Source organism: Nomascus leucogenys, chromosome X, assembly GCF_006542625.1.
Source record: "Nomascus leucogenys isolate Asia chromosome X, Asia_NLE_v1, whole genome shotgun sequence".
Taxonomy (NCBI): Eukaryota; Metazoa; Chordata; class Mammalia; order Primates; family Hylobatidae; genus Nomascus; species Nomascus leucogenys.
Genome location: NC_044406.1, coordinates 16,579,134 through 16,604,140, shown reverse-complemented (window position 1 = coordinate 16,604,140; position 25,007 = coordinate 16,579,134). Strand labels below are relative to the sequence as shown.

Sequence of the window (25,007 nt, the reverse complement as noted above, 5' to 3'; positions counted from 1 at the left end):
TTAGATCATTTACATTTAACGTAATTATTGATACAGGGTTTAAGTCTTCCATTTTATTATTTTTCTGTCTATTTTCTGTTTCTCATTCTCCTTTTCTTTTTCTTGCCTTCCTGTGAGTTACATGAACATTTTAAGTATTCCATCTTGATTTGTTTGTTTTTGAGTATATTGATTTGTGCAGTTTTCCTAGTGGTTGCTCTGAGTGTTACTGTATACGTATGTGACTTATCACTGCCTGTTGGAATCAGCATTTTACCACTTGGAATGAAGTGTTGAAACTTTAATTCTACTTAGGTTTCTTTTTTCTCCCCACCTTTAAATATCATTGTTATAGGTATCAGATGGTGTTTTCATTTTTGTTTCAGTCATTCCGTATGATTTAGAGAACTCATGATGGTTTTGTATCGCCTGTCTTTCTGCTCTTTCTCTTCTTCATTTTTATTGCTGAATAGTATTCCGTGGTATGGATTTACCACGGTTTCTTTAACCATTCACCTATTGAAGGACACTTGGATTGTTTTCAGGTTTTGGCTATCACAAATAAAGCTGCTGAGGATACTCATGTGAAGGTTTTCGTGTCAACATGAGCTCTTATTTCTCTGGGATAAATACCTAAGAGTGAAATTTCCAGCAAAAAAAAGCCTGCAATTAATTACCACATTTTAAATTATAATAATAATTACAATAATAGTAATTGTAATTACAAATGTAGTAATTGTTTTCCAGTGTGGCTGTTCCATTTCTCCACATGTATCTTTCTATTCTTTCTTCCTTTCTGATGTGCCACTGTTCCTTCTATCATCATAACCTTTCTGTTTGAAGATCTTCTTTCAGCCATTCTTTAGGAGTAGGTCTCCAGCACTTTGGGAGGCTGAGGCAGGCAGATCACTTGAGGTCAGGAGTTCAAGACCAGCCTGGCCAACATGGCAAAACCCCATGTCTATTAAAAATACAAAAATTAGCCAGGTGTGGTGGTGGGTGCCTGTAATTCCAGCTACTCGGAAGGCTAAGGCATGAGAATTGCTTGAATCCAGTGGGCAGAGGTTGTAGTAAGCCAAGATCATGCCATTGCACTCCAGCCTGGGCAATATAGTCTTAAAAAAAAAAAAAGAAAGAAAGAAAGAAAAAAAAAGAGTAGGTCTGCTGGCAACAAGTCTTTTTAGTTTTCTTTTGTCTGAGAGTGTATTTCCCCTCTGTACCTGAAAAACAGTTTTGCTGGATATAGAATTGTCAGTTGAGAGTTCTTTTCTTTCAGCACTGTTTCCTCTGGATATTTTGGTAAAAGTAGACAACACAACGGAAAACAGCCTCAACACAATGAATCGCTCAACTTTATTGGACAGTGACAGTGGCCAGGATTCTTCCTCATCATCTGTCTGTATCCCTCCCAAGTATGGTGAGTTTGAAATAACACACATTATAAGTGGCACTATTTGAGCTGCATTCTTCCACTTCCTTGATGCAAGACAGTGAAAGCTGTGTGTTTCCTATTTTGAGGACAGGTTTTAGGTGATATTCAGAACCATGACTAATGTTTATTGAGTGCATATTACTTGCAAGGCACTGTGCTAAACAATTAACATGCCTCTTCTCCACTTATACCCATAATGACTTCATGGTGTTGGCACTTTTATTATCCCCATCCCCAAGGTCACAGAGCTGGTGAGAAGGACTTGAGCTCTGCCCCAGCTTTCTCTGACTTTAAAACTCATGTGTCTTTTTTCTTTTTGAGGTGGAGTCTTGCTCTATTGCCCAGGCTGGAGTGCAGTGGCATGATCTTGGCTCTCTGCAACCTCCACCTCCCAGGTTCAAGCGATTCTTCTGCCTTAGCCTCCCAAGTAGCTGGAATTACAAGCACACACCACCACGCCCAGCTAGTTTTTGTATTTTTAGTAGAGATGGGGTTTGGCCATTTTGGCCAGGCTGTTCTCAAACTCCTAGCCTCAAGTGATCCATCTGCCTCTGCCTCCCAAAGTGCTAGGATTACAGGCATGAGCCACTGTAACTGGCCTAAAGCTCATGTTTCTTACCAGTTCACTGTACTGCCTGCCAAGCCACAGTGGCAGAGATGAGGGGACCCCAAGCTCTGTGGCTTCTAAGGGTAAGCCTTCCAAATATTTTATAGTCAGTTCATTTTTGTCTCAATTTCTAAGCAGCTTATCTCTTATTAATATCCTAGAACAGGGGTCAGGAAACCTTTTCTGTGAAGGGCTAGATAGTATTGTCTGTCACAAATACCCACCTTTGCTGTTGTAAGATAAGAGCAGCCTCAGCCCATAGAGGAATGAATAGGTGTGGCCATGGCCAGCACACCTTTCACACACATCGGTGGGGGGATGGGCCAGTGGACTGCAGTTTGTTGACTGCCTTCCTAGAGGAGAGCTTATTCCTTTAAACTATTTTATTACTCAAACTAGAAGAAATTTCAAAAATTGTGGTCTCGGCTGGGCATGGTGGCTCAGGCTTGTTAATCCCAGCAATCTGGGAGGCTGAGGTGGGAAAATCGCTTGAGCCCAGGAGTTTGAGACCAGTGTGGGCAACACAGCAAAACCCCATCTCTACAAAAAATACAAAAAATTAGCCAGGCATGGTGGCATGTGCCTGTAATCCCAGCTACTTGGGAGGCTGAGGTGGGAGGATCACTTGAGCAGCCCGGAAGGTTGAGGCTATAGTGAGCCATGATCATGCCACTGTACTCCAGCCAAAAAAAAACAAAACAAAAGTTGATTTTCTGTACTAAAATGGGCACTCTGATACATTGTTGGAAGTATACATTGGAACAAACTTTCTGAAAGATAGTTTGTAGAAAAATCCATAAAAATATTTATGGCAGTTGACTGTAATCTCACTTTATCTGAAAGTATAATAAAAAATTACATAAAAATTTTGGTACAAGAATGTCCTTTACAGAATCATTTGGAAAAATTGGAAGCAAACAAACAAAAATAAATGATGATAGAGAATTAATCACTTGACTTCTGGTGTATCCACAGCATGTGAGGCAGTAAAGCCTAATGGTTGAGGGCATGAGCTCTCATGTCTGCCTGCTTGATTTCAAATCCCAGCTCTGTGTCTTACTAACCTTATGACCTTCAGCCACTTTCCTAACCTAAATACTAGTTTCTTCAGTTGTGAAGTGACAAAAATAATAGTGTCTACTTCATAGAATTGTGAGGATCAAATTGGACAATGCATTTAAAACTCTTAACACAATGCCTGGGATGTAAATACAACATAAATGTCACTTGTCAGGAAAATCATGATGACAGGAATGCAGATTTTAAAAAAAAGATGAAAACAGAGAAATGCTCAAAATATAATGTTAACTGAAAAAGCAGGATTTAAACTATTATTAAAGTATGATTTCAATTTTGTCTTTTAAAAAATAAATAGGAAAAAGAATGGAAGATATTAGTAGAAGATTCATGGTTTAGAGCAGTTAACTCATAAACAGACAGATTTTAAAACTGGTTCTGTAACTAGCAGTGTGACCTTTTCAAATAACTTATCTCCTTTGGGTCTCAGTCTCCTCATTTGGAAATAATGGGGTGGGGATATTGGGGTGGGAGTAATGATAGAGTTGTTAGAATGATGAAACTGAGCTAGTGCATAGATGTAAAATATTTAGCATATGCCTGATATACAGGAACTACTGATAAATGCTAGCTATTTGAAAATTTTCTTAATGATCCCCACCCACGCTTTCAACATTGTCTTCTGGGAACATCCACTCGCCCAGTAGAATGGCTCTGAGTGTACTTTTAGAGTGTGAAATGGAGCAGTGGGAACTCAGGGCAACATGTTTACATATGCACCTGCAGCCTAACAATGATGTGTGTTCAAGCTAATGAACAGAGTAGTTCAATACAGCAAGCTCAAGACCAGCAGAAGTGAAGAATGTTGACAGTTTGGCAGATGGTGTCAAAGAGACCCATTTAAGGAAAGGAAGAGATAAGCATAGAAAAAAAATTCACCCAAGTAGAAATTCATGAATTAGAAATCAGTTTATTGCATTTGCCTTCTTTGATGAAAAAGAAGAAAGAAATCAGTGTAATTCTCTTGTGTACTTTGAGGGTACCCTTGCACAACAAAACCAAGGATGTTCCTTTTTCTCTTTATTTTTAAAGGCTATCTTGGTGATCCAAAAAGAAATGTCAGAGTACTTAAAACTCATTTGCTGGCCGTACAAAATATGACCAAACCTAAGCAAGCAGCCTGCTACTTGGTTCGTATTTTGTTCTCCAAGGAAATCCTGATTAGCAGCTCAGTGAATATCCATTTGAAAGACAGCCAATCCCTCGATCCAAACAAAATGGCTGCATTGAGAGGTATGTGTACATAAAGTGATAATGGAATCTTATTTTTAATCATCATTTGGTCATATAATGAATGTTATTGGCAGTTGAAGGAATAACAATAAGTCTGTGTAAATCTTAAAACTATTCATTTTTTTCACCTGTCTGACCCTGATTTTACAACTTAATAATATATAATTGGTAACAATTTCCAAAGAATAAAACTTGTCCATTGACTTGAATAGTTGAATAAGACAAGCCTCATCTATTATAGTTGTTTATGGTTAGTACTAAGTCAATTCTTTAGCCCTGAAACTTGCTACCCCCCCCCCAAAAAAAAAGGAAAAAGCTCCCTCTGCCAAAAGGTGGTGGTGGTGGGTGGGGGCAGGAGGGCGGGGAGGGGGGAATAAAAGACTTGTCAGTGCTAGTGACTAGCAACACAGAAATAGAATTTTATGATTAGTTCTTTTTAGCCTCCTGCCTTCCTGCCTTCCAGACATGTCTATTGAGATCCTAGAACTCATGGGTACTAAGGATACCACAATGAATAAGTGTTTCTGCCTATGAGGAGCTCATAGTCTAGAAAGGGACATGTTGATGGAAACAGATACATCCCAGTCCAGTGTGGTAGTGTTGGGGAAGCTCAGAGCAGCTGCTTTGAGGGAGTTGGGGAAGGCTTGGCTAAGGACAGGACGTTTGAGCTGGATTCTGAAGGACTCCTTCAGTAGGTAGAGGGAACAGGAGGATGTTCTAGGCAGAGGGAAGAGCTGGGGAAGATAGACAGGATGAGTGAGCCCCTGGTGTAATCATGTTTGCAGTAACACTAGTTTCTCTTGATATGTTTCCTTTTAGTTCTGATGTATCCATTGGATTATTAAATGATCTGAGCACCCTGAAATAGTTAACATTTGGTTACACACTTAAAATTTTTTTTTCAGACACATGGTCTTGCTCTGTCGCCCAGGCTGGAGTGCAGTGGTTTGATCATAGCTCGGTGCAGCCTCGAACTCCTGGGCTCAAGCAACCCTTCCTCCCCAGCCTCCTGAGTAGCTAGGCCCACAGGTGCATGCCACCATACCCAGCTAAGTTTTGTATTTTTTATAGAGATGGAGGTCTCACTTTGCTGCCCAAGCTGTTCTCAAACTCCTGATCTCAAGCGATCCTCCCGCCTTGACCTCCCAAAACACTGGGGTTACAGACATAAGCCACTGTGCCCGGCCTACACAATTTTTTTTTTTTTTGAGCACCAAGAGCTCAATATTAGCTTCCTACATCAGTGTTTTAGGGGATCTCATGGTAGGGGAAATAATTCAACAAAGCATCCTCATTGGGTGGAATTTCTAAACTCTCAGAAAGAATAAGAGAAAAGGATGAGAAGTAGAAAGAGAAAAAGTCACCAGAGTGCTCACCATTACACAATGGAACCATCTAAAAGTCAGTATTTAAAGAAAAGATTTTTTCATTAGTTTGTTAATTTTTTTTCTAATATTCATGAATACTTTCTGCTGTTTGCAGAATATCTGGCGAAAACTTTTCCCACCTGTGATTTGCGTGAACATGGAAAAGACTGGCAGGACTGTATTTCTGGTATCAATTCTGTGATCCACTGTTTATGTTCTGAAGCCAAGAGTACTCTAGTAAGTTATTTTTCATCTAAATATGGTAACTGTTACCTGAGTTTGTACTGTGTACAGTTTCAAAACTGATAGCGTAAGGCACAGACTCTTTAGGCCATGTGCTAAAATTCTCATTAACTTAGGGGGCATGGGATGTTCTTTCAAAAGCATACTGCATGTTTATTTTACTTTTTTGATATTTATGCTCTATAAAAATATCCTAAAGATAAATAAAATAAAGTGCTATAATTAGTATATTTGAAGCCAAGGATAATACTAGGAAAATAGTTTCAGCTACAAAGATATTTGGCAAATCTTTTTCAGTATCTCACCGAGCAACACAAAAAGGAGCCAGCCGTGTGCTCCTTGGCTGTTTCAATGGTAGCTGAGGAGGTGCAGGGGAAAATGCAGGCACTTCATTACTTGTTCACTTTTAGTGATGATGGAACTTGGTGAAATAAACGCATGTCATGACGTTAAACGATTACAGATATTTTACACTCCGTATAGTTATGTGGTAGCAGAAATCTAGTTTCTCTTTCCTCCAGTCTATCTTCAAAGTACATTAGAGATTTTTGTTTGTTTTACCACAACCGGGCCATTAGGGAAGAGTGTCATATCTGTTGTCTTCTGATGAAACATTTATCTTAATGACAGTTCCTAAGTTCCACCAACCCCCTTTTCTTCTGGCCATGTCTAGTCACTCCTGTGTCTCTAGAGTAAGTTTATGGAAACAATTTGCCAAGAATATTTGTAGCTGAGCGTATGTTTTCCTGGTGAACGGGTTGATTTCAGTGATAGCTCAAGCACCATCTGCCTGAAACCAAATCTGCTTATTTTTAACATTCCATTTTATAGCCTTCAAAAATTGCACCCTAAACAATTTGAATGTAAAATTAAGACACTGCCTGGAAAATGGTAATTTGCATTTTTGCTTAGGTGTCAGAAGAGAAGCAGTGTCTGCCAAGTGCCTGCTGTGTGCTTGACTAGGAATGGGACAGGTCCGTGCCACTCAGAGTAGGTCCACAGCCCAGCAGCAGTGGACCACTGGCAAGCTTGTGAAAAATGCAGGGTCTTGATTCAGAGGCAAAATTTGCATTTTAGCAAGACCCTCCCCAACCCCCGTCCCCAAGGTGATTTGTGTGCACACTAAAGTTCAAGAAGCACTAACCCAGAACAGTGGTTGTCAACTCTGGGTGCATATTAGAATAACACGAGACACTTTTAAAAATAGTTACTAACGCCTGAGCTCCCCACTCCCATCGCCAGAGATTCTGGCTGAATTTGCCTAGGGTGGGGCCCAGCACAACCATTTGTTTTTACAGATCCTGAAGGTCATTCAAATGGGCAGCCAGACTTGAGCGCCACTAGGGAAAAAGAATACAAACAAAACATGAGAAACAAAAAGTGGTCATCCCCAAGAAACTCACTGCTTTGTTTATTTGTGAAATGTTTATTATGCACTGAATTTGTACCAGCAGTTCTCATTTAGCTCCTTAGAGCTACAAAATCCTCCAAGGAGCAGCGGGTCATGACGGCTTGCGGGAGAAGCCACCCCTTTCCTTCTTTCCAGATGGTATTGCAACACACAATATTCCTACGGCTTCAGCCCACCTTTTAAAGAGTCAGTTGCTTCCCTAGCAACCTGGGGGACCTGGTAGGTGGTAGAGCACAGACATATTTTCTTGCTGTGGGACTTTGTTTACAGATATGGTTTTGTGTTTCAACAGAAAACTCTTTGCAAAAATAAAAACTGTACCAACCGTGTTGCACCAGCATCTGCAGATAGAAATGATCAAAGGGGCAGAGATGGTGGTGAAGGCAGTTCTTGGATGTTTCAGCCAATGGATAACTCTGAAATGAGAGAAAAGGGGAACTTGCAGCCAAACAGTAATGCTATCCCTGAAGGAATGCGAGAACCTTCCACTGATAATCCAGAGGAAACTGGTGAAGCATGGGGTGAGTTTTCTAAAAACTTATATTTAAATAAGTTCTCTTGCTGATAAGTGTTGAATCTGAGTGATGCATTTATGGGGTTCATTGTACTATTCTCTCTACTTTTATGTGTGTTTGAGAAATTTCATCAGAAAGTGAAATAATTTAATATCTTTTATTAATGAGTTAATGAAATATATAGACACATGGTTCTGAGACTTATTGTTATTTTTCCTACGGAAAGCGGCTCTTTGCTGACTCACTGGACTGTGTGAGTTCTGATAAGGCACTGTCCTCCGTGGTGAAGGGGAGAGGCTGCAGCTGAGATGCACTTCTTGTTCTCTGTGTGCCTGGCACATTGAAGGTGCACAGTAGGATTTTTGGCACGAATTCGTGAATCTCATCTCTCAGAACATTGTGCTCCCGCTGCTAAACTGTCTGCTGAAAGCGCCTCCTGCTTTGATGGGTGTCAAGTGGCAGTGGTTCAGTAGTGACTGTGCCACCTGCCACTTGTGCTTCCCAGTGCATCCTCCCAGGGCGCTGGGCTTTAGCATCACCCATACCGATGAGTGACGTCTGAAGTAGCAAAACTTTATTCTGTCTGTACCTTGCTCCCATGTTAACCCTAAGTAGAATACTACCTGGGATCCTTTTCAAACGAAATTATTGACATGATATAGCTTTACTTCTTCCATTATAAAAGTAATCTAACTACTGTATTTGTTAAGATTGTACACTATAGACACAGATTGGATAAATTAAACAACACAATCACCAGTTGAATAGCTCCTGTATTCAAAGAAGCAAAGAACCGAGTGAGCCTCAGGCAGGCAGGAGCTAGAGCAGCCCCAAGACTGTGAGAACTTGGGCCACGTATCTCTAATGCTGACTCAGCTATAAAGAGGGGACAGGGCGACTAAGCCTACTGTGAGCCAAGCAGTCACTGCAGTGTGTATGGAGTCTGTTATGCCATTTTATTTTAAAAATTGGAAAATATTTTTAAGAGGGGGAAAAAAGCTCCCACAATCAAAATACTTTAAAAAACTATTGTGGGCATTTTCATTTTCCTCCAGTTTTTTTTTTTCCTGTGAACATTTTGAAACATTATGATTGCCATATAATTACTCTCCTTCTCTAATATTATCATATGTATCTATTTTTCCTCAAGAATCTACAATCTTCATAATCATTGCTCTTAATAGGATTATAGCATTCCATTAATTAAGTGCACCCCAATTTATTTAATTGCCTCCTACTTTGTTTCTTTTTGTTGTCGTTGTCATTTTGGTTTGAGGGTTTTTTGGAAGGGGATTATAAATCAGTCTGCAAAAAAACCATCTTCATTCAGATAGATTTTTTTTTTTTTTGAGATAGAGTCCCGCTCTGTCACCCAGGCTGGAGTGCAGTGGCACAATCTCGGCTCACTGCAACCTCCACCTCCCAGGTTCAAGCGATTCTCCTGCCTCAGCCTCCTGAGTAGCTGGGACTACAGATGTGTGCCACCATGCCCGGCTAATTTTTTTGTATTTTTAGTAGAGACAGGGTTTCACCATGTTGGCCAGGCTGATCTTGAACTCCTGACCTCAGGTGATCCACCTGCCTCAGCCTCCCAAAGTGCTGGATTACAGGTGTGAGCCACTGTGCTGGCCCATTCAGATAGATTTTTCCATACTTTGGATTATTAGGTTAGGTTCTTAGAAATTGAATTACCAGGTTAAAGAATATTAACCTTTTTTCGTGACCCTTGATAAATATTACTAGGTAAATCTCCCAGAGTTAAGTCTTTGGACCCATTAAATGTGTTTCTAAATAATCTCTCCTGCTAAATGTTGAATTTGGATGATTCAACAGTTTCTATTGCCACCCATTAAATGATGGATGTTCTAAGATGAAGAATATACTTACTGACTTATAATAATTATATTTTTCTAGTATATTTAACAAATAATTATTATATGTAAAATATAATATTTTTCAAATATAGTTAATTTGAATCAACTATGGACTGAAGAGAGATGATGATGATTAAGCTGTAGAGTTGAGAAATGAAGTCTTAAAACTTATTTTTCATTTCAAATAAGATATCTAAGATACAATATGTAAAGTGAACCAGCAGTGTGTTGATTTAAAATGAATTTAATACTAAATAGAAAACCTACATTTTAAAAATTATAAGTATTTCAGGAAGAATCATGGAGCTTATTTTTGAAAAAGTCCTTCTTGTAAGTAGGGAAACAATGCATTAAATTACTTAGAATTTGTTACTAAATGTAATCTTAAAACTTCTTGTATCCTAAAAGGTAACAGTATATTAAATCTTCCTGTTGAACCATGGTAGCATGTGTAATCACGGTGATTTCTACCTCATTTCTCATGCTATCTCATAATCCACTAAAAACATAAGGCTTTAGACTGGGCACAATGGCTTATACCTGTAATCCCAGCACTTTGGGAGGCCGAGGCAGGAGGATCGTTTGAACCTGGAAGTTTGAGACCAGCCTGGGGAACAAAGTGAGACCCTGTCTCTACAAAAGATACAAAAAATTAGCTGGGTGTGGTGGGGTGGGCCTATAGTCCCAGCTACTTGAGTGGCTAAGCTAAGAGGATTACTCAAGCCCTGGGAGGCTGGGGCTGCAGTGAGCCATGATTGTGCTACTGCATTCCAGCCTAGGCGACAAAGGAAGACTCTGTCTTTAAAATAAATAAAAATGTAAGGCCTTAAATTTTTTAACCTCTCAAATTCTTGAGCCTAACACTTCAGAAAAATCAACGTTTCTGTTTCAGCCTTTAAAAAATAATGCAATCTAACATCTGCTATGAAAATTGACATCTTTCTCTTTTGCTTCTAGGCTATTTTGGAAGACCATGGAGAAATATACGGATGCCACATTCAGTACTGACTTTGGCAAAAACTAAGTCTTGTGCAAGCCTGTCGGCTAGATACCTTATTCAAAAACTCTTCACAAAAGATGTCCTGATCCAAAGTAATGTCTATGGCAGTCTGAAGCATGGCCTGTCTGCCCTTGACCCCAATAAGATTAGTGCTCTCCGAGGTTTGTAGAGTATGTCTGAATAAATAAAAGCCAATTGTGTTTAAGAGAGGGGTAGAAAGAAGAATCCATTCAGGTTGTGTTTGTTCTGGGGAGAATGGAACTTAGTAATTACTGAGTCCCTCATTAGAGTACAGCAAGGAGCAAGATCATGAATTGTATTTCTCTCTGCATTTGGGTTCTTAGGGCTAATTGCTCTGTCTTGAATGGCTTTACTAGAACAGGAAAGGGGTTATTGACCGTGGCTCCCTGCTGTGGACTGCCAGGGGTATGGAAACTCAAAACACCTTCCTTGACTGAGGAGCAAGGTCAAAGCTAAAGGGCTTCATCCATTTGCAGAAGTGTCAACAATAGCACAGAAGGTTAATTTGCTAAGTTTCTTTTGTGCACGTTAGCCTAATATAGTCTCTGACATATGCCAATGAAGTAATAAAGCTTCTAAAAACTTCCTGTGAAATCTTAAATTTGGACAAAGCGGAAGCAAAATATTTCTTACTTGTGTCACTGGCACCCAGCAAAGATGTAGCTCTGATCTCAGGTGGTTCCTGTCTTCATATCATACATTTTCATAGCTAACAAATTTGAACAGCACTGGTGTTTCAGAATAAAGAAACCTGGTTTTCAGCTAGCGGCTTTTATAAGCATTTGTTATCATCTAACCCAAATGTTTTCAAACTTTTTTTTACTGCAACCCATAATAAGAACTACATTTTAGATTGTGACACAGTACATGCCTCTGTGTGAGTGTGACTTTTAAAAACCAAAGCAAAAGTTTCACAAACAGTACTTACTCTATGAGTGTTACATTCCAGTATTTTCTCTTCCATTACATTTCTTTCAAGTACAGCTATCACTGATTTCATAACCTAGTAATTGGTCACAACTTGCAACTTGAACATCACTGAGCTAACCTACTAGGCAAAAAAACTAAACTCAATTTCCCTTACTTTATGGTTAAAAAAAAAGTTTGTAGGCAATTCTGAAATGAATGTGTTTATAGAAGAAATAGTGTCTTTCCAATTACTTTTTTTTAATGTGGGGGAAAATAGGTGACATTTATAGTTCTTTAATATCTGGAAAAGATTACTTCTTTAAAAGTTGATGAAAAATATTTTCCTAAGCCTTTTATCATTTTATCTCTCACTGAATTATATTAAAATCTGGAAGATGTCTTTTGCAGTAAACAAATATTCAGCACGAGTTTGACATATTATCCACATAGAGCAGATTTTAACAAATTTCTCCTAAGACTCAAAGTTCTATTGCTTTGTAGAAGGGCAATCATTTGAGTTATTTCAGCAGAAGGAAGACAGTAGAGCCATTGTTGTCCCAAGGGGCAGAGCCAGCCCCAAGGAGTAGAAGCTGACAAGAAAGTCTGTTTCACTTTAATATAAAGATAAAATGAACTTGGAAAAGGAAAAGTCAGAGCAAAGGCCGGGTGACCAGATATGAGAAAAGAGACCTGCACTCGTGGGAGGACTGGGCTTATGACCCCTAATATGATTTCTGTTAAAGTACTCCTTCATTCGAAATGAGTTCAAACATACAGAAATGTATGGAAAATAATATAATAAATACCTGTCTACCCCCATCACTGATAGTAGACATTTCGTGTTTTTTTTTTTTTTTTTTTTTTTTCCTTCCTTTTTTTTTTTTTTTTTTTTTTTATTATACTTTAGGGTTTTAGGGTACATGTGCACAATGTGCAGGTTTGTTACATATGTATCCATGTGCCATGTTGATTTCCTGCACCCATTAACTCGTCATTTAGCATTAGGTGTATCTCCTAATGCTGTCCCTCCCCCCTACCCCCACCCCACAACAGTCCCCAGAGTGTGATGTTCCCCTTCCTGTGTCCATGAGTTCTCATTGTTCAATTCCCACCTATGAGAGAGAACATGCGATGTTTGGTTTTTTGTCCTTGCGATAGTTTACTGAGAATGATGTTTTCCAGTTTCATCCATGTCCCTACAAAGGACACGAACTCATCATTTTTTATGGCTGCATAGTATTCCATGGTGTATATGTGCCACATTTTCTTAATCCAGTCAATCGTTGTTGGACATTTGGGTTGGTTCCAACTCTTTGCTATTGTGAATAGTGCCGCAATAAACATACGTGTGCATGTGTCTTTATAGCAGCATGATTTATAGTCCTTAGGGTATATACCCAGTAGTGGGATGGCTGGGTCAAATGGTATTTCTAGTTCTAGATACCTGAGGAATCGCCACACTGACTTCCACAATGGTTGAACTAGTTTACAGTCCCACCAACAGTGTAAAAGTGTTCCTATTTCTCCACATCCTCTCCAGCACCTGTTGTTTCCTGATTTTTTAATGATGGCCATTCTAACTGGTGTGAGATGGTATCTCACTGTGGTTTTGATTTGCATTTCTCTGATGGCCAGTGATGATGAGCATTTCTTCATGTGTTTTCTGGCTGCATAAATGTCTTCTTTTGAGAAGTGTTTGTTCATGTCCTCTGCCCACTTTTTGATGGGGTTGTTTGTTTTTTTCTTGTATATTTGTTTGAGTTCATCGTAGATTCTGGATATTAGCCCTTTGTCAGATGAGTAGGTTGCAAAAATTTTCTCCCATTCTGTAGGTTGCCTGTTCATTCTGATGATAGTTTCTTTTGCTGTGCAGAAGCTCTTTAGTTTAATGAGATCCCATTTGTCGATTTTGGCTTTTGTTGCCATTGCTTTTGGTGTTTTAGACATGAAGTCCTTGCCCACGCCTATGTCCTGAATGGTATTGCCTAGGTTTTCTTGTAGGATTTTAATGGTTTTAGGTCTAACATATAAGTCTTTAATCCATCTTGAATTAATTTTTGTATAAGGTGTAAGGAAGGGATCCAGTTGCAGCTTTCTACATATGGCTAGCCAGTTTTCCCAGCACCATTTATTAAAGACATTTCGTGTTTTGTGCTCCAGGTTTTTGTTTTAAAAAAATAATGAAAGCTTCACTGATATAATTAACACTCCAACTCATCATCCCTTTCCCCTCTCCTGCTCCCCAGAAGTAATCACAGTCCTGGAGTTGGATATATCATTCCCATGCATGTTTTATACTTTTGCTACGTATGTTAATAGAGCCATAAATAATATATAATACTGTTCTGTAGTTATTTTATTTTATTTTACTTTTTCTTTTTTTGAGATGGGGTCTTGCTCTGTTGCCCAGGCTGGAGTGCAGTAGTGTGATTGTGGCTCACTGCAACCCTGCACTCCAGCCTCAAACTCGTGGGCTCAAGCAATCCTCCCACCTTGGCCTCCCAAAGTGCTGGGATTATAGGTGTGAGCCACTGCACTCGGCATCTGGTTGTTTTAATGTACATAAATGGGGAAGTACAGTAATCTTTTTGCGCATCTTAAAATCACTCAACATTATGTTCTTGAGATCTGTTCATACATTTGAACTGCTGATTTATATCCCATTGAATGAATAAACCAATTTATTCTTCTATTCTAATATAGTTTCTTACCGTAATATTTTGTTATTTGGGGGAAAAGCTTCTGAAAATTAGTACTCAAAGGTAACTCTGTCCAGGAGCCAAAGGTGTTGATTTCATATAAATAACTATTATCTGATGCTCTCTGATGAGAGTTCAGTATCACTTAAGGGCTCTTAATTGATAGGGAGGAAGTTAGTAGGCAGATTTGCAATTAGCGAACAACCCTCACTCCTTAAACCCCCATCCATGTCTTTACATTGCAGAACTGTCGAATCTTAGCTATAGGAAATACTTTACAGGCCCTCTAATACAACATCCCACCCACAGCAGGAACTCCTATCTCAGCTTTGACAGAGTCACCTCCCCTGGGCTTGAACACTTCCATTGATGAGGCACCCGCTGTCTCAGCTCCAATTCATGGGAAAGTTCTTCCTTCTAGTGACTCAAAATGTACCTTCCCTTGTAAATCATACACATTTGTCCTGGTTATCCCTTCTCTACCTAAACAGGGTCAATCCAATCACTTTTCAGAGGTTGGGCCTTCAAGCAGTTAATGACAGCTATCACTTCCTGCTGGAGCATTAGGAGATCATAAAGACATTCCCTTTTAAGTTCAGAACCGAGTGAGAGAGGGCTGCTCCATTCAGGCAAGTGAAGATAAAAATAGCAGCTTTATTCTTCAATCGTACATGTCCCATTCATCCCAACTTTCCAACGTAGAGGTCTCTCCACATGGTAACATGAGGGTTGGGGAGGAAATGTTCTACCCAACCTTTTCCCTCTTAAGCCTTATGCTTTTTCAGTGAAATATTAACATTTCCCTCCAGAATTCCTCACATACATGTTGCCCTGATCCTTCATGATTTGATTCAATGACTACCTTCACATGTGCTTAAATACACCCAGGATACAATAGTACAACCTATTAGGCTGTTAATGCAGCTGAAAATGTCACATGCCATTTAAACATTTACGGTCAGGTCGGGCACAATGGCTCATGCCTGTAATCCCAGCCCTTTTGGGAGCCAGAGGCAGGAGGATGCCTTGAGCTCAGGAGTTCGAGACCAGCCTGGGCAACATGGCAAAACCCTGTCTCTACAAAAAATACAAAAATTAGCTGGGCATACACTAGCTACTGGCTACTCCCTAGCTACTTGGGAGGCTGAGGCAGGAGGATCACTTGAGCCTGGAAGGTTGAGGCTGCAGTGAACTGTGTTTGTGCCACTGCACTCAAGCCTGGGTGACAGAGTGAGACCCTGTCTCAATGAAATAAAATAGAATAAAATAAAATTTGTGGTCAACTAAGACCTCTAGATCTTTCTTGCTATAACTGACATTTATCCAGTACTTATATTGTTAGTATTCAGGCTGTTACCATTTATACTGCTAGTACCTTTTAATGTTAATGTAGGAAAAATATAAATATAAATATATTTTTTGCTGCATCATATCTTGTCAGTGTAGGTCAGCATTTCCTGAACTGTGTTTCTCCAATTCAGCTAGATGTTAATAGGTGTTTCATGAAATACCTTTTCTTTTCTTTTCTTTTCTTTTCTTTCTTTCTTTCTTTTTTTTTTTTTGAGACAGGGTCTCACTCCTCTTGCCCAGGCTGGAATGCAGTGGCGTGATCACAGCTCAGTGCAGCCTTGACCTCCCAAGCTCAAATGATCCTCCCACCTCACACTCTCGAGTAGCTGGGACTACAGGCATGTGCCACCACACCTGGCTAATTTTTTATTTTTTTGTAATGATGGATTTCACTGTGCTGACCAGGCTGGTCTCAAACTCTTGGGCTCAAGCGATTCACCCGCTTCAGCCTCCCAAAGTGCTGGAATTACAAGAGTAAGCCACTGTGCCCAGCCTCGTGAAATACTTTTAAAGTCAAATGGTTAGGAAAGACCTTAAGCAAGCACCCCAAGGGCCTCAGTCAATAGATGGGTTTCATTTGACTGTCAGTTTCTTTTGTTTTGGAGACAGGGTCTCATTCCCATTGCCCAGGCTGGAGTACAGTGGCTAGATCATGGCTCACTGCAGACTCGACTTCCCAGGCTCAGGTGATTCTCCCACCTCAGCCTCCCGAGTAGCTAGGACTGCAGGCATGCGCCACCATGCCTGGCTAATTTTTTTATATTTTTAGTAGAGACGGGGTTTCACCATTGTTGCCCAGGCTGGTCACAAACTCCTGAGCTCAAGCAATCCGTTCGTCTTGGCCACTGCGCCTGGCCGACTGTCAGTTTCAAAACTGAATGCCTTTAGCCATCAAGCCTGCCTAAATCTCCGAGTCCTGACCCCTGACCCTCTGTTGTCCTATGCGCTGCCACCTCCCTCATTTATGCATCCCACCAACACGGCTGCATCTGTAACATTTCAATCAGCAAAAGGAGACTCCACTTGTCTTTTCTGTGGGATTTTTCAGAGCCCTGAATATGCTTGTGTGCAATCTTAAATCCCCAAGCGGTGACTAGCTGCGGAGGGTAGCATTTCCCATTTGCGCAACTAGAACCTTTTTCCCTAAGAAACGTCTTTTATGACTAGTGTTCCAGAGAACACATTTTGGGAAACGCCAGCCAATTAGGCTCCTTGTTGCCACCTGTTGAAAGCTTTGCAAGCGCTGTATTTGTCTTCCAGTGTGGTAATTATCCCTCCCAGCTTTGCTGTTGTGGGTAGATGGGACAAACATTTTTTCCAGAACTTATTTTTGGTTAATAAAATGTTAGCAGGATAGAGTAGGGTACTGAATCCAGTGACATACCACAAAAACCTTTTTCCAGGCTACCGCTAATCCATTAATTAATTAGTCCTTTGGGTACGAAAGCCTTTTAACCTTGACATATGCTTTGCTACAAAATTTGGATATATGTGATGTTTATGGCATTGTCCTCATTTATTAGCCTATTAACCCTATTGAAAAACAAATGAGATTAATGTAGCTAACTAATGCTAACCTGTAGGGATCACCAGATCCTTTTCCAAGGGCTGAAAGGCACTTAGACCTTTGATTACCTAATGATGTGTCTGAGGGCAGCCCTGCTCTTCTAATAAACACCTCTCTTCCCTACCTTTCTCCTTGTCTGTCTTCTTATTTTCTCTAAGAGTGCTCCTTGAATTATGTTACTCTGTCACCTTCCCTTTCAGAAGTCTTCCTCTAATTGCAAGATCTAAAGACCCTTATTCCTTTTATCAGAGATAAATCCAGCAGTACCAAAAAAGTTAGCAGTTACAGCTTCTTCCCTCTCAAAGTAGGATGACACTGCAGCCTCTTGTTCATTGCAGAGGCTTAGCATGTCTCTATCTGAGCTGATGAGTGACATGCTAGATGCTTCTTTGATACTTTTGAGAGTAACAAAAGTTGACCTTGGGTATTCAAGGCAGCAGAGGATTTCTATTCTGCTATGTGGCAAGGTCATGGGAGATTGTTGCTTTATTGTGATTTAAGCATGATGCTGTTTCATATAGTTCTCTTTTTAGATTAAAAGATTTGTTCAGCTAATTTAATAATGATTATAGCCTATGTGTGTTTAATTAAAGTGTTAATGATCCTTTCACAGACACAGTAGTAGAATGAAAGTTGAATGAATTGATTTCTCTGAGAAGTGATTTGCAAGTAACTGTTATGTCTTGGGTCTTTACCACCAGAGTTCCTCCAAGAAAACTACCCAATCTGTGATCTCTCGGAAAATGGAAGAGACTGGAAGTTGTGTGTGACCTCCATCAACAGCGGTATCCGTAGCCTTAGACATGATGTCAGAAGTGCTGAAGCCAGATCTCAGTCGCTTCCAGCAGTGACCCCTCCAGAGTCGGAGAAGGAGTCAAAGCCAAGAGATCCCAACGCCACTGACTGAAGCACCTGAATGGCAGCTGCCAAACTTTTTTTTTTTCTTTTAATGTTAAGACTATTTTTGTAAGTTTCTCAAGTTCTGATTCCAAGATCAGCCTGCTGTACTGGCAGAGTAGTTTGCATTTACACCTGTAGTAGTTGCCAAACCTCTTTTTCTGCTCATAAAGGAGGTAGAATCACATTAGGAAGATATGTAATGTTTCATCTGTGGATTTGATGACAACCTCTGATTGAGGGAATGGTAGTAAACTCCTCATGGGCTTGTGACCCATGGCTTTGTCTTAGATAATTGACATTAATATACTTTTTTTTGATAAGGCAGAGAAAGAAATTCAATAGAAAGTAAGGAGTCGGGCAGTCAAATAATATAAAATGGTAGTTTTCATTGCTGTTGAATGTGGGGTGAGAAGAGCAGTACACTTAGCACGTAATGACAGATGACATCTGAGTGTCAGTGAATAAAGATAGGTAGGGAGCTGTAGGAGAGGCACCGGGAAATATTTGCCAAGCGTAGAAACTTGCAGGCAGTAGACATTCAGTATCTGCCAGGTACATCGTAACCAAGGGCTTAGATCTTAACACCACTAACTCAGAAGTGAGGTATGGTTTACATATAACCAAAGCACCCACAGTGCCTTTCTTATACATCCATCAGAACCATAGGATTGATATCACATTGTTTGACCTAAGCTTTCCGATGAGACCTGTGTTCTTTTGATTTACTCCTGATGAGAACAGCATTTCTTTAGTTACCTCCTGATAATATCTTAGCACTGAAGTTTTCTCAGGGTTAACATAGAAAATCATATTAGAAAACCGTAGTTCCATTTAAGTAGGTTAGATTTAAGAATATGCTACCATAAATGCTAAGGATCTGACCAAATTCAGACACTAACGTTATTTTTGGTTTCCGAAATGTCTGAGTGAAGGTTTTAATATGTTTGCTGTGTTTTTCTGATAGATTCTACTCGTTGAAATGCATACAAATGTAAATCTTACAATGTTTTAAGTGAAAAAAAAGATTCAAAATTCAGTTAGAAAAAAGTGGTTTTAAAGGATATTGACAGGATTCTTAGAGGATTAAAAAATAATCTCATTTTGCTCATGCATAGGATTTTATTTTTAACATAGGCACTTGATTTTAAAGAAAGTTCTTGAATATTTCAGCCATGGGAAGTACTCTATAATTTCATCATTCGACCATTTGTGTTTAAGAACCATTTTGCCAGGTTTAATGTCATCTTTCAGCTTTTAACCTATCAAATGGTCCTCAGTCACATTTGTTTTATAGCATTCTTAGGTATTATTCAAAAAGCAATTTTTTCCCTTCTAAGAGGTCAACTTTTAGTTTTGGTCATTGGCTTCTGACCCATGGCTTTGTCTTAGATAATTGACATTAATATACTTTGTTTTTTTGATAAGGTAGAGAAAGAAATTCAGTAGGAAGTAAGGAGCCATTCAGTCAAATAATATAATTTGTATAAAACTTGACAAGTCTTTTTATTTTTGTGACTTGCGAGATAGTTTAAGATATTTTTATGTGATGGATTTGTAGAATGAGTACATATTTTCAAATTTATCTTTTCAAAATTCAACTTTTAGAGTATTTTAACAAAATATAAGTATAGTTTATAATACATAAGTATAGCTTTAAAAAGATATTAAGGATTTATTTTTAAAAATAATTCTCTGAATAATTTGCTGTAGTAGTTGCCTTCAGCTTAATAAAATCATAGTACTTCTACATACATCTTTATAAGTTAGGCTATGCCCTCAAAGGTCTTAAAAAGTAGATAATTTACCAGGCATAGTGGCTTACACCTGTAATCCCAGCACTTTGGGAGGCTGAGACAGGTGGATCACCTGAGGTCAGGGGTTCGAGACCAGCCTGGCCAACATGACGAAACCCCGTCTCTACTAAAAATACAAAAAAAGTAGCTGGGCGTGGTGGCGCGTGCCTGTAGTCCCAGCTACTCGGGAGGCTGAGGCAGGAGAATCACTTGAACCCGGGAGATGGAGATTGCAGTGAGCTGAGATTGTGCCACTGCACTCCAGCCTGGGTGACAGAGTGAGACTCTGTTTTGGGAAAAGAAAAAAAAGTAGATAATTAAAAAAATCTTGCATAAAGAAAAATCTTCCATAAAGGGCAAAAAGGCTTTGACTTCCATTATTCAGATTTAATCCAACTAAGATAGTCTTTGGCTTCACTGTTCAGTTTCACAAGTTATTTTACAAACTACTAGTAACAGAGTTAATACAGAATAGTAATCCACGTTATAAACATAGATCAAAATACCACATCATACCCCATAAATACATGCAGTTATTATTTGTCAATTAAAAATAAAATTTTTTAAAAAGAAAAGTGCAGTTCGACCCTAGGCAAGAAGAAATTTCAAATTGTATATGCAGATTTTGAATTTGGTTTATATTTTATGGTATCTGAAATATTGCCTGGACTAAAAGCAAAACCACAGAAACAAAACTTTACATTTAGAAAAAAATTTCAAGACTTCTATTGCTAACTTTATTACATTAGTGGTTTTTAGAAGTTATTTAGAGCAGTCTTGTCTGATAGAACTTTCCACCATGATGGAAATGTAAATAAATATACCACATTAAAAATATAAATTTGCAATGTCCAGTAGGCTCGTATGGCTATTGAGCACTTAAGATGTAACTAATTAGACAGAGGAAGTAAATTTAAAATTTTCTCTCATTTTAGCTAATTAGAATTTAAAGTGAAATAGCCACAAGTGGATAGTGGCTACTGTGTTGGATGGCACAGTTCAAAATGCCCCTTATTTATTAAAAAAAGTGTTTAAAAGTGGTTCCCATGGCTTGTAGAGGAATAACATACACATAACTTCTTTAAAATCACATTTTGTTTGAGACGGAGATCTTGCTATATTGCCCAGGCTTATCTGGAACTCCTGGGCTCAAGAGGGAGGATCACATTTGACTGGACAAAATACATTTTATAAAGGTGTTTTGCATTTTATGTTAAAGTGGACCTTTTCTGTCTTCAAAATTTCACAAGTTAATTCTATTACTGTATTGGTCCAATGTTAAACATTTTAAATGCCTGCTCATAAGACTCATTTTTGATAAGTAAATGTATCTTTAATGTTTTGTTTCCCAAATAGATACAATAAATAAACATTTAAAATGCCTTAATACAGATGCTCAGGTTGTTCTTTTAATGAACTCATCTTACAGAACTTTTGCTGATGTTACCTACGGTGTTTTATATTAATGTAACACATATTTTTCAGCCAGTTTATTAAATGTGGCACAGCTAAAATGTTGACTTTCTTCCTTGATAAGCAAAACAGAATAGTTTAATCCAGTAACAGTAATTTACCATGGTAGATATAATTATAAGGCTATTGAAAACTTTGGCAGTACTTTGTCCTTCCTGGGTAAAATCTAAGTGTTATTAACACATGCCATTTTTATGCTTTAATACTTATTTAAATATATGGTAATATTTTTATTTTGGCCAGCAAAGCTAAGATTTTCGGCTCTGGACTTCAGTTTTCCTTATAGCCCATATCCATATCTAGTGGAGTAATTTCTCCATGGAGGTCTGACAATATTAACTCTTCTGTAAGAGTAAAGCACTTGTCACCCCTTCCTTTCATCCTAACTTATTTTAATTCACAATGCATCAAATTTGCAATGACCTTTCTCACAATGCTAAAAAATATGTTCATCTACTTCAACAAAGAATAATTTGTAATCTCGAATAACTAGTGAAGTCAATTTGGAAAACTGATGGGTGAGACAGGTACAAATCTCAGTCCACAAACACAGGCGGGCAGGAAATCTAACTTTATTTTTCTACAACTACTTAATTTCTATTATGAGCCTCCATGCACTGGAAGTAGAAACTTAATCTTAGTCATTCAAGGCTTTTGACTTCCCTTGGAAGACAAGAAAACAACCCGGGCCATGAACGGAGGTTGTTTGGGAGAATACCAATGAGTGGTGTTTCTGTCCTTTTCTCCAGACTTACTTCTAAGTTCTAGGGGTCTTCTACAATTCCAAGCTGGGGACAGGATATCAGAATCAGATTTTTGTCGTTTTCTGTAGCCATCATCAGTTGAGGTGTGTGTCCCTTGTCCCAGCTGGTCTTCAATCGGTGGTCCACAGCCATTTTATTTAAAAATATTCTTAAATATTATTAATATATAAAGCTTTTTTTTTTTTTTTTGAGACAGGGTTTCACTCTGTCACTCAGGCTGGAGTGCAATGGAATGATCTCTGCTTACTGCAACCTCCGCCTCCCAGGCACAAGCAATCCTCCCACCTCAGCCTCCTAAGTAGCTGGGACTACAGGTGTGCACCCCCACGCCTGGCTAATTTTTGTACTTTTTGTAGAGACGGCGGTCTTGCTATGTTGCTCAGGGTGGTCTCAAACTCCTGAGCTCAAGTGGTCCGTCCACCTCGGCGTCCCAGAGTGCTGGGATTACAGGCGTGAGCCACTGCACTCGGCCCCACAGCCATTCTTATTCCTGTCCCCAAGTCCCATTCAGATTGAGCAGCTCCTGTCTCCACCCCTTCCAGGACCCTCTCAAGCTCAGGGCAGTCATTTTGCTGCTGCTTCATTGCTTTGCATCCTAGGAAATATTTTGTCCAGTTCTCCATATACTTCTATACAGGACTGGCTACATCATTTGCAGGCCCAGTGCAAAGTGATGAATTCACTCTTGATGCTACTTAGCAGTCTTTTATTTTTAAAGTTTTTATTTGGGGATAATTTTGGACTTACAGAAGAGTTGCAAAAATAGCACAGAGTGTTCCCGTATAGCCTCCCCTGAGCATGGTTAACAGCCACGTAACCGTGCTACAATGATCAGAACTCAGAAAGGAACATTGGTACAATACTGCCAACTCCAAACTGTCTTCGTATTTCACTAGGTTTTCCACTGAAGTTCTTTTTTACTTCCAGGATTCAATCCAAAGTCCCACCTGGCATTTAGTTGTCACATCTTACTTTCCTTCAATCCGTGACAGCTCCTAAGTCTTTATTTTTTCCTGACCTTGACACTTTTGAAGAGTACTGGTCAGTTGTTTTGTAGAATGTCCCTCCCTTTGGGTTTGCCTGATGTTTTCTCCTGATTAGATTGAGGGTATGCGTTTTGGGGAAGAAACCCCAGAGCTGAAGTGCTCTTCTCAGTATCGCAGCCTTCTAGATTTTTCCATAAAATAGTTACAAGAACAGTTCAGTAGTTTGCCCCAAATCATAGAGCTGCTAGCAACAACGCCAGGACTAGATCTAAAGTCTCACTTTTATGCGAGGGGTGTTATCACTAACCCATAAATCCCTTCATATATTTTCAATACCACTGAATTATCCAGCAGTTGCCTTCCAGGATTGTGATGGCCAATTCTTTATTTGGCTGTAGAACAATGGAATAGGGGCATGAAGAGGCTGCATGGTGGACAGATATCCTGGAGAAAAACAGTAATTTCAAACAAAGCAAAAGTTACGTGCAGCCCAGCGTCCCTGCTGCTTCATGAATGGTGATGATGATGATGGTCACTGCTTATTAAGCTCTGGCTGAGTGCCAGGCACTGTGCTTTCTATGTGGGCGGGACTGTCCCGTCTCAACTCAGTGTCACCACTGCTCCCCTTCTAGGATCTGTGCTTTCTAGAAGAGACACTGAGAAGCACATTCCCCAGAACTCTTGCCTTAGTACAGTTCCAGCTGAGAGTTTGTCAATGAGAGAAACTTGCATAAAATTTGAAGGCAGAAGAGAGCGAGAAGCCATTATTGTCCATGGCCAGACATGTGGGCAGGCGTGAGATTTACAGAAGCTTCCTTAAGGAACTCATTAGAATCACACACTTCACAGCAGACAAGGGTGGGACTAGGGGAGGGGATTTCCATTGCTTCTTTAAAACCTCAGCAGCTCCCCAATAATCTTTTTGACAATCTTCCACCTCGGTGCTTTAAGCTGAGGTCTCCAGTGTCTGCTCCCTTTATCTTCGATGACACCTTCTTTGACCTTGTCTTTCCTACCTCTTTTAATAGTCCTCTAAACCACTAATTCCTATGCTAAAACCCTTTATACCTGGTGTACTTTGCATGGCTTCTGTTTCTCCAACTAACTCCTGATGTAGTATAACATGTTAATGCATTTGATCCTCTCACTATCCCAGGAGTCAGTGCCATTAGAAACAGGGACTCACAATCAATTGTGCCCATACCCACCAGTGAGCAGTTTAATGAATATTTCAGATATTTCTTAGCAGTAAAGCTGAATATCTTTGTTATTAGGATGTATGCTCTTATTTGAAAAAAATGAAGATCAAAATTTAATTTCTTTTATCTTTCAAATATAAAAGGCTGTTTCCATAAGAAAGCATTTCCAGGCACTCTGGAAGCATTCAGAAACCTGAGGACCAGAGATGGATAAATTCCCTTTCTTCCACTTTGTGACATTAGAATGCACAGAGTCAGCCTTAACATCACTCATTTGCTTAATTATTTGTCTTTGCCACTAGCCTGAGCTTCCAGCAGGCAGAGACTGTGTCTTTGGTGCCTAACACCGAATAGTAGATGCCCAATAAACAAAGGCATTCCTCAGTCACCCTGCCTTAGCATGCCTGAGAGTCCATGATTAGTTTTATTTCTTTAGTTTGAGCCTAATTTGACCTTTTCCCCTGTGAAAATGTAAGTTCTGTCCCTTATGCCTTCATTGTTAAATCTATTCCTCAAAGTTGGTTTGATTTCGAGTGTGAAGAGAGCATGAGGACTTCTGAGTCCTGAGAGAGATAAATGTGCACTAAGATAAATATGTAATTAGGGCT

The 25,007-nt window shown here is 39.3% G+C and overlaps 1 protein-coding gene across 1 annotated transcript in view; it reads left to right on the top strand.

The window, feature by feature from the left end:
• Positions 1–18,200, top strand: part of BEND2 (BEN domain containing 2) — a 56,728-nt gene extending 38,528 nt beyond the window's left edge. Inside the window, 6 exon segments of the mRNA XM_003261112.2 lie at positions 1,256–1,396; positions 4,128–4,328; positions 5,811–5,932; positions 7,642–7,870; positions 10,696–10,899; positions 17,986–18,200. Of these exon segments, the coding sequence (XP_003261160.2) occupies positions 1,256–1,396; positions 4,128–4,328; positions 5,811–5,932; positions 7,642–7,870; positions 10,696–10,899; positions 17,986–18,200 (1,112 nt within the window).
• The last annotated feature ends 6,807 nt before the right edge of the window (positions 18,201–25,007 follow it).